Source organism: Arvicanthis niloticus, chromosome 20, assembly GCF_011762505.2.
Source record: "Arvicanthis niloticus isolate mArvNil1 chromosome 20, mArvNil1.pat.X, whole genome shotgun sequence".
Lineage (NCBI taxonomy): Eukaryota > Metazoa > Chordata > Mammalia > Rodentia > Muridae > Arvicanthis > Arvicanthis niloticus.
In genome coordinates, this window is record NC_047677.1 from 17,912,925 (window position 1) to 17,923,242 (window position 10,318).

Below are 10,318 nucleotides of genomic sequence, written 5' to 3' on the forward strand. Positions count from 1 at the left end.
GCAAAACTTTACTTAACCACCTTCTACATACCATGCTTTGCCAGAACTATGTGCCGAATTGGAAGAGGCATATATACAAAACCACAGCTTTGAACCTACTTTTGTTTCTGGAGTTGCTGTTATACGGTGGTTGGCGACTGACTGGGCGACAGCGTAGTGAGGATCAATCAGCACATAGGAAAGCTCCTGAGTGCGCTTCACCGAATGTTTGTGGAGTGAAAGACAAACACAAGGCTCAGAAATCTTGGGCAGCAGGTTTTGGGAACTGTATGAATGCCAAACCTCCCTCCCTTCTGCAGGAAACTCTGCTGACGGACCTCGTCTTGTGGGTCTAGCAGGACTTTTCATTGTGGTCCCGCGGCGAGGCTGCCTTTGCGCCCGCGCCCCGGGAGTCTAGCAGAGGTGCGGGCTGGGCAAGCCCTTGTGGACCCGGTCAGGGAGGTGGCGTGGAAAGAGGCTCGGCGGGGCGGGGCCGGGCTGCGCCCAGGGCTTAGTGGCCGGGAAGAGGTTGAGGGAGTCCAGAGCCTTTCAGAGCCGCCAAGCTGGAGCTGGAACTGGAGCTCCCCGGGGCCGTGGCCCCGACGACTGGACAGCGGCTCCTGCAGGACGCCGGGGTCCCAGCGACGCGCAGCGAGCGGGAGGCGGCCGGGCGCGGCGGCAGAACCCGGGGCGTGCTGCTCTGGCTCACCACGCTGGTCCTGTACGCCTCCTTCGTGGGGCTGGTGAGAGCCGAGGCTGCCCCCTCCCAGGCTGGGGCAGGAGGCTCTGTAGGGAACGAGCCCTCCCCAGCCGCAGACCTGCTCCCCAGCCTGCAAAGAGGGAGCCCGGGTGCATTCATCTTCCTGGGTTTCCGGCTCCCCACTTAGAAAATAGACACGGTTCTAATCTTGGAGGGTTTTTGTTAACTCAAACGGATTACCTTAATGTGTTTTCCAACGTCGTTAAACTTTCATTGTCACCTGGGTGCGCTGGGAGGAGATACAGGAAGGGAAACCAGAGCCTTCACCTGCTCTCCTCCGCAATCAACCCCGCAAGCTCCAAATTATTAAGCTGTCAAATGCCACCTTGCCTCTTCCTGATAACCTGACCAAGTTATGCCAACTGATAATTTTCCAGACGGAAAAACGGGCTCTGAGAGGAAAGTGACTTTCTTCATCATCCAGGAGGTTAGGTGGTAGGCAAAAGCCTGTCTCTTAGTCAGCGGCCAGTAGCTGGGCGGAGCCACATCCGTTTTTTGAGATTTCAGTATTTTGAGGCATTATCTCACTAAGTAGCTCAGACTGCGGCTGATTTTGTGCAGCCTGTCTCTGGGATTGCAGATCACGCACACCTGGCTTGCTTTTCGGGCCACTTCGATATAGGAGGGCCTACCCTAGAAAATACTGCAAGTGCTAGGGAGTCTTCACTGTGTGCAAAGGCCTAAGTCCTGTGAAGGAATTTGGTTAGAACCTGTAATCAGTCTTCTTTCATTGAACCTGTTACTTGCTGCGGGCCTGGCCACGCTGTAGTCCTTAGTCCCGGGTCCCTGCGGCTAAGATAAGGAGAGCATTTGCTCTGGGGCAGACCAGTGCATTATAATCAATTACTCTTGAAATATAGTTGACTTAGAAACGTTTTTCTCAAAGGCCTCAGTGAATTTTCTCTTCAACCCTTGGTTCTTGCTAACACATTTTTGCTACAGGCACAATTTTATTGATAAAGCCTTTTTTGTATAAGTATATGTAAGTATTTCCTAAAAAGCCTTATAGTCTATACTCCTGCCTGGTGGTTTTAGAGTTTCATTAAAGCCTATAGATTTAGAAATATTCAGATAGTTGATTTCCAGCATATTATATGTGTATAGTTCAGAGAAAGAGATCATGTGTGCCAGAAGTATTGCTTTTTAAAAAACATAACCAACGTAAGTCATAAGTTGATGTTTGAGAATTTAATTTTGACATCTAAATTCCTACATCAGTCAGATTTAAAATAAAGAAAATATTTTGAAAATAAATTTGATATATCTTAACTATAAGTGCAGGAAAATCTTTTAAAGTGTTATTCAAAATCTAAAAGAGAATTGCAACCAAAGGCAAACAAATAAAATTTAAAAGTTGAGTAGAAGAAAACTCACAGGAGCATTTGACTCTAATAGTAAAGGGTTGTACGTTTTTCCTGTTTGAATAAAGGAACCCCTATATTACACTATAATTCTCCTCCCATCTTCTATAAAGGAAAAGACAACCATCTAAATAAACATAATTTTAATGGCTGTAAGTTCACAGCTCTTCTCTTTTTAAATTTCAGGGAATAAGCATTGCTATCCTCGGCCCTACATTTCAAGATTTGGCAACAAATGTGAATCGAAATATCAGCAATCTTTCTATCATCTTTGTGGGCCGCGCCTCTGGATTTTTATGTGGCACTATGATTGGTGGAGTTCTCCTTGACTATATGAATCCTTTTTTACTTTTGGGTAAGCAAACACTGCTTTTCACTTTTTTTTTAAAATGAATTTTCAATTTACTCTAAATATTAAAAGCATAGACTGCAGAATGATTGGCAATGGAAACAGTTGTGTGCATCCTCCCGGCAGCTGGGCTTCCATACCCTTTGCTGGAGGAAAACTATTCTGAATCCTCTAAAAACGTGATTAGCTCTATGCTGGGTGTGAGTGTTGGCAGCCCGAGCAACGCAGACCTTTACTGTGAGTTAGACTCCACTCCAGGCACAGGCACTGGTTGACCAGGAAGCTCTGCTTATGGGATGGGGGCGGGGCTTCTGGGGCCACAGGGCTCAAAATGAGTTCCTGGAACCTGGCCAGGCTCTGTGGACTTGGGCTTGGAGATGAAGGGACACGGGATGGTAGGGAAGTGATAGAGGGTGCACTTCTGTCCTGCTGCCCTTGTCAGAGCTGAGCACAGACTGTCACCTTGGATCCTGACCCTGGAGAAGAGGGCAGAGCTGTTAGCATGCCATTTTCAATCAATTGGCAAGATTAAAGACGATCTAGATTACTATACTAAAACATCTTTGGAGGCAAGGTTAATAATTTATTGCTGATACATAAGTAATCATTATTACTTCCAAAGTGGGTTGAAAGACTATGTTTTTTCTGTACTTCATTTCCTTTTATCCCACAAATGAATTTATTTGGTAAAGTTTTCCTATAATCTGTTATAAGGATTGAGTTTTACTTTTGTATTTTTACATTGTGTGGGTTTTTTTTGTTTGTTTGTTTTGTTTTTTCTTTTGGTTTTTCGAGACAGGGTTTCTCTATGTAGTCCTGGCTGTTCTGGAAGTCACTCTGTAGACCAGGCTGGCCTTGAACTCAGAAATCTGCCTGCCTCTGGCTCCCAAGTGCTGGGATTAAAGGCATGCGCCATCACTGCCCAGCTTACATTGTTATCTTATAAAAATATTCTTTGAATTAATACTTTTTGGACCAACTCAAACACTATAAAATTATCTTTTGTTACAATTTCTAATTTGATCATTAGCAATGATAGAATCAGAATCAAGTCATAGTAATTTACATTTTTATGGGCCACAAATATTATAAAAGCTTTAGATTAAAGCACCACATATAGCCACTGTGTCTCTCATCCACTCATGCTCAAACATTTTTGTTGTTGTGATTTGGTTTTACTTTTTTTAGTTTTTGTTTTTGAGACAAGCTCTCACAATGCAGCCCCAGCTGGCCTGAAACTATGTGATCATGTTGGTCTCAACTCATAGAGCTCTGCCCACCTCTGCCTCCCAAGTGCTGTACTCATAGAGCTCCGCCCACCTGCCTCCCAAGTGCTGTACTCATAGAGCTCCGCCCACCTGCCTCCCAAGTGCTGTACTCATAGAGCTCCGCCCACCTCTGCCTCCCAGGAGCTGTACTCATAGAGCTCCGCCCACCTGCCTCCCAAGTGCTGGGATTAAAAATGTACCTCGCGATGCCCAGCCCAAGACCCATCAGCTTTAATTCAGTGTTAATTTTCATTTTTAGAATTTCTTATAATGTCCCTTTGACTTCGAACCGTCATGAACACTTGTTTTCTAGCTGGCCTTCTTCTTTTTCCTCAGGTGTATCAATGTTGGCTACTGCAGTTGGGTTGTATTTCATTCCTTTGTGCAAGAAGGCATTTTTACTGATTATCATGATGGCTGTGTTTGGTGCTTCAGTTGGTGTTGTGGATACAGGTTAGTGAATCCCTCAGCGTCATCTCCACTATCAGGGACAGTAGTACTATGAGGAAAAGTAATGTATATGAAATTAGAGTGCCACTTGAAAACAGCAAGGACTCACACCTCAGCACCTCTCAGCACTTCAGCACCACACCTCAGCAACTCAGATTCACACCTCAGCTCCTCAGAATCACACCTCAGAATCACACCTCAGCATCACACTTCAGCACCTCAGAATCATACCTCAGTACCATTTCTCCTTGCCAATTAGGGTACCAATTGTCGGACACCTAATTATGAAGTGCATTTGGAGAATTTTGCTTTATGAGAGACTGAAACAGGAAGCTCTCCCTTTCTGCGGGAAATTAGAATGTAAACGGGCAAGCTTTCCTTTAGGGATAGAGTTTGACCACTTTAGAGGAATTACTTTGTAATTGATGTGATAAAACACTATGAAGAAAGCACTTAGAGGGGAAAGAGGGGTGGGGTCCGTGCTAAGGGAGTAAAGGCGTGATGGTGGGGCAGGAAGTTGGGGGTTCACATCTTGAAGGACAAGCACAAAGCAGAGAGAACAACTGGAAATGGCTGGAGGCTTTTACATTCTCAAAGCCTGCCCCAGTAGCATACTTCCTCCAGCAAGAACACCGCTTAACTGATGAAAACAGTGCCACCAACTGAGGCACTGTGGAGACTATGGAGGACAGTCTCAGTTAAACCACCTTACAGGAGTAGGATTATTTTATGGCTGCAGAAGCAGCAATTCAGCTTAAAATGCAGCCCAGATTCTGCGCTTAGAGAACCTGTGTGGGTACCACATTCTTGTCTGTCTTCTTGTTTTCTTTTTTTTTTCCCTCCACAGCAGAAAATCTCCATGCTTCATCCTATCATTGAAGACCTCCTAAAGTACATGTAGTTCTTTATTTATCCCTAATCTCAGCTTTCTATGCCCACCTTTCTTGCTGTATGGGAAGAAAGGTATTTGATAGTTCATGGAAACAGTTTACACTTCTAGATTTATTTGAATGTAAACTGCAGTGTGGAACTACATGCTTGTCTCAAAATATCTGATTTTTGAAGATAGTCAACTACTAGATGCTGCCGGCTTTTCACATTGTGGGTGTTCAAACTATGCAGTTCACAATTCTGAAAGTTGGTTTTGTTTCCTGTAATAAGTATGACAGAATTCCAGGATAATCTGGCTGGCATCTAGGTGTTTAGTATCTAGTTTAGACCTAAGTAAATAATTACTTCAATTGGAATTAGCACCCAACTGAAATACTGAAGTTTTGGTATTTTTCCTACCATTAGATAAAATTTTGCCTAGTATTGCACATATATTTACACATGGACCTAGGGATATGGTTCAGGTGGGCAGAGTATTTGTCTACAAAATACTGGGCTCGATCCCTGCCATTGTATAAACTGAATGGTACATTCTTGTAATCACAGTACTTACATGATTCTGATGGGAGTATCAAAAATCCAAGATCATCTCTGCATAGCAAGTTCATGGCCAGGATAACATATATGAGGACTCTCTCAAATGTTACAAATACATTTATCAGTGTTTTGCTCTTCTATTGCTGTGAAGAGATACTGCGACTGAGGCAACTAATAGAAGGACACATTTAATAGGGGGCTTGCTTACAGTTCCAGAGTGTTAGTCCACATGCATCATGGCAGGGAGCAGGGTGGCTCACAGTGTCATGGCTCACAGACCCTGGGACAGTAGCTGAGAGCTTTACATTCTAATCCCTAGAGAGAGAGGAGAGGAAAGAGAGGGGGAAAGGGGGAGAGTGGGGGGAAGGAAGGGAGAAAAAGAGAGAGAGAGAGAGAGAGAGAGAGAGAGAGAGAGAGAGAGAGAGAGAGAGAGAGAAAAGAGGGCCTGGGCCTAGAGCTTTTGAAACCTCAAAGCCCACCACCAGTGACACACCTCCCCCAACAAGGTCACACCTCCTCATCTTCCCAAAGAGTTCCATCGACTGGGGACTAAGCATGTAAATAAATGACCTATTGAGGCCACTCACATTCAAGCACAATTAACATTACTCCCCACTGAGATGACCATTATAATAAATAGTTTCTAATATGCTTGACTTGAGTGATGATTTATTAACTTGTAAATTCCATGTATGAAGATGAGATATAACACAGTCCTCTGGTGATGGTGGGTTACAGCTCCTTAATTACAGAGTGGTTCTGGTATACTTAGAATGTCATAAAACTCCTACAGTCTAATATAGACCCTAATAATATGTTCCTACTAAGTGACGCAGGTTATTTCTTTAACTTGTAGGTGGGAACGTTCTCATCTTGGCTCTTTGGGGGGACAAAGGAGCCCCACACATGCAGGCCTTGCACTTCAGTTTCGCCTTGGGCGCCTTTCTGGCTCCCCTGCTGGCTAAGTTGGCCTGGGGTACAGCAGCATCTGCTCAGAACCACACCGAGTCCGACTTTAACTCTCTAGTGCTGAACCGATCCTCCAAAGCCGCCTCAGACTCTGTGTTCGCGGTACCCGATGACATGAATCTGCTGTGGGCATATGCTTCTATCGGCACCTACGTTTTAGTAGTCTCTGTCTTTCTGTTTGGTCTGTTTTGTAAGAAACATTCAAGGCAGGAAAAGTCCGCAGCATCAGCTCAGGGGGCTCGCAGGGCTAAGTATCACTGGGCCCTGCTGTGCCTCCTCTTCCTCTTCTTCTTCTTCTATGTGGGAGCCGAGGTGACCTATGGCTCTTACGTATTCTCCTTCGCCACCACCCACGTCGGCATGGAAGAGAGCGAGGCAGCTGGCTTGAACTCCATCTTTTGGGGGACCTTTGCAGCCTGCAGGGGCCTGGCCATCTTCTTTGCGACGGTCTTACGGCCTGGAACCATGATCGTTCTGAGCAACATAGGCAGCCTGGCCTCGTCTTTCTTTCTGGTGCTTTTTGATAAGAATTCTCTCTGTCTCTGGATCGCGACTTCTGTGTATGGAGCCTCAATGGCAACCACGTTTCCCAGCAGCATCTCTTGGATTGAGCAGTACACCACCTTAACTGGGAAATCTACAGCATTCTTTGTAATTGGTGGTACCCTGGGAGAAATGGCCATTCCTGCAGTCATCGGAATTCTTCAGGAACACTACCCGGATCTGCCAGTGGTTCTGTACATATGTCTGGGCTCAGCCATATTCACGGCTGTTCTATTTCCTGTGATGTATAAATTAGCCACCTTACATTTGTAACATGGACGAAAGGAAAACACCTCGGGGTCAGAACACTCTGCCTTTTAAATGTGACCCATCAAGAAGAGAACGAATGGGAAGGTGCAGAAGAGCACCATGAGATGTATTTTGAAGTAGATGAACAATGCAGGAAGCAGTCTGTATCAGTTGTCTAGAACCCAGCCTTGGTGTCCTCACCAATTACTCTCAGGACCGTTGCTTTGGGTTAACGGTGCTGTTCATGCTTCTGTGAAATGCTGTGTTCATTTACTTATTTGTGATTGTGACCAGTACTTGACAAGAAGCCAAGGAAGGGCTTATTCTGTCTCACAGTTCGAGGGTGCGGTATATCATGGAGGGGTAAACACCGTTACAAGAGGCTCCATGTGTCAGGAGTTGGGGCTGGGATCCTTTGCATCTTGGTAGAACAGAATGCAGAGAGAAGAACAAAAGTGTGGCCCGGTGCAAAACCCTCAAGTCTTGCCCCTAGTGATGCACTTTCTCCTGAGGAGCCCCCACTTCCTCCGAAGGAGTCCCACCTCCTCCAGAGCAGCCCCACTTCATCCTGGGGAGCTCCATTTCCTCCAGAGGAGCCCCACTTCCTTCAGGGAAGCCCCACTTCCTCCAGGGGAGCCCTACTTCCTCCAGGGGAGCCCCACTTCCTAAGATTCCACAATGCTCTGAAACATTGCCCCCAGCCAGGAATCAAGTGATAAGATAAGCCCATGCTGGAGTCATTTCACATTCAAGGTATAGCAAGTACCATGTCAGAAACCAGGACAAAGGGCTAATACTTAGAGAAGACAGAGTTCTTACTGATTCTCTGTTCCTTGTGGAAGTGGGAAATTGAAGGGTCAAACTGAGGCCTCTGCATGGATTGGCCAAGCACTCTACCAACCTTCAGATCTTCAGCCCCTGGTTTTCTTAAATCCACACTTCTAAATAGACCAACCAGAGAAGATAGATCATCAGCAAAGTTTCGGTGGGCTCTGGGGAGTTCGGTTCCGAGGTCAGAGGTCACCGTGTAGGAAATGCTAAGATGTTTTGAATTGCAGCATGTTACATAAGTATTTCATGGTTTTGTAATCTTCATTTCTTGTTATGAGGCTGCTGTTTTGGCAGGGGTCATTAGACAGTGTTTTACTGTCTCTAACTTTCAGAGTGTGCAAAGCATTCATTCATGTTTGAAAAGATGGGTAATATTCAAATAGATCAACCATTGAGGAAAGCAATGTATTTGCTGAGCCAATGTCAGGCCATCCATACTCACCAGGAAAGTTGGACAGAATAGTTTCATGACAGATTGGACATGTACAGATGTTTTCAGTTTGTTTGACTTTACTGGTCAGTGGATTAAAGAGTGTTGATGACTTATCTTTCTATATTTACAAAGAGATTATGCGACAGGTTTTAAGAGAGCCGTCTACAAGGCTTGACTCTGCCTTCTAGGTCTATCTATGCCGAGGCTCTCGATGTGGCCTCGTTTTTCTCCGCTCCTGAGTTGTGATTCTAGGAATGAGAATGAGAAACTTTCCAAAATGAGTTTGTCTAGTATGTTTGCTGGAGCAGCCAACGGCTCATTTCAAATGAAGATCTAGACAGGAAGCTAGAAGGTCAGAGAGGTGCTACTGAATACAGACACAGGCCAGCTTCGTGTGCTACTGTCCATAGACCCGCTGGCTGTCTGAACAATGTGTTTGATATGAAGCTATGTGTTTCCTTCACAGTTCAAGCATACCCCAACCAGAGTATGTTTTGTAGTCAACGATTAGTTAATATCACGACCAATTATAATTGACAGGTGCTTTCTATATACAGAATAAAGACAGTGTGATTTACATTCAGTGTTTTATATTAGTAAAAAATGGTGGTTACAGTTACGGCTTAGTAGACATGATACTACTTTTAAAGACAACTTTTAGGGGAGGAAAGCTATTTATTTATTTGTTTATTCTGAGAAGGGGGTCTTCCATTGCCATTTTGGCCTTGTCTCAAACGCTGGGACTCAAGTAGTCTGCCTTCCACAGCCACTTGAGTCCCTGAGAGCCTCCGGAATGTACCAAACATCAGAGAGAATTTTTTTTTTAATATATGAATTTTTGTCTTTTTTCAGAGAGGATCTGTAGACAGTCTGTTTCAGTATTTGACAATAGAATGTATTTGGCTTTACTTGTGTTCAGAAGGGATCGGAGGCACTTTGTTTTACTACATCAGTGGAAGGGTGAATTTTTATATTGTGCTATCTAGAGATCTGTAGCTACCTTGTACCCCTGCCTTCAATATGAGAACTGCAGATGGGTCTTCTTGAGCCCTCAACTACCTCAGAAAGACACAGAATATCTGGGCCTGTTTCTGTATCTGACATGTCCTAGTAACAATTTGAGTAATAATCACATTATAAACACTATGAATACTTGATGACTTTCTTCTATCGTTAGGCAGTCTGTCTAGGGGTTGGAACAGTTGTGTCACCTGTCAGACAAAGCTCTGCCTCCCAGAGTTTCAAGCATCCGGGGAAAGATGGAATGCTGGCCTCAGGTTGGGGAGGAGAGAGACTACTGCATACTAAGTGTGACAAAACTTAGTGTGTTATCCTTTATAAATGAGTAGAATTCTGGGGTGATGTTATTTACTTCTTCGTTGTGAATGGCATTTAATTCCAACCTGATTGCAGTGAGTTTATCTTCTCTTACCTCTGTAACTTGCTTCTGAATAAATCTTTGTTTTAAGTGAAATGTCACACCTTTCTTCAGTAGAGGCCACATATAATATGCCCAGCACCGAGTGGTTCATGTAAGCACACTAACAGATCTGGAGAGAAAGGATGGTTGAAAGGTTCATGCTCTTTGTGCAATGCACTTTTCTCTTAGAGATTGGAAGTGTTGCCAGGGTCATGGTGGCACAGGCCTTTAATTCCAGGACTCAGAAGGTAGAGGCAGGTGGTTTTTCTATGAATCTG

At 44.6% G+C, this 10,318-nt stretch overlaps 1 protein-coding gene across 1 annotated transcript; it reads left to right on the forward strand.

Annotated features, from left to right (window-relative positions):
• Positions 1–526: 526 nt before the first annotated feature.
• LOC117724718 (sodium-dependent glucose transporter 1B-like) lies at positions 527–10,094 on the forward strand. Its single transcript, XM_034524622.2, has 4 exons — positions 527–722; positions 2,287–2,455; positions 4,054–4,170; positions 6,452–10,094. Exons 2-4 carry the CDS (start codon positions 2,407–2,409, stop codon positions 7,378–7,380), a joined length of 1,095 nt encoding a protein of 364 aa, XP_034380513.1. The 5' UTR covers positions 527–722; positions 2,287–2,406; the 3' UTR covers positions 7,381–10,094.
• The last annotated feature ends 224 nt before the right edge of the window (positions 10,095–10,318 follow it).

What these genes read in the sequence shown, in the direction of transcription:
- LOC117724718 (XM_034524622.2), top strand. Translation starts at nt 2,407, where the DNA reads ATGATTGGTGGAGTTCTCCTTGACTATATGAATCCTTTTTTACTTTTG. An exon ending in GAATCCTTTTTTACTTTTGG is followed by an intron (nt 2,456 to 4,053) that starts GTAAGCAAACAC and finishes CTTTTTCCTCAG; the next exon opens with GTGTATCAATGTTGGCTACT. An exon ending in AGTTGGTGTTGTGGATACAG is followed by an intron (nt 4,171 to 6,451) that starts GTTAGTGAATCC and finishes TTTAACTTGTAG; the next exon opens with GTGGGAACGTTCTCATCTTG.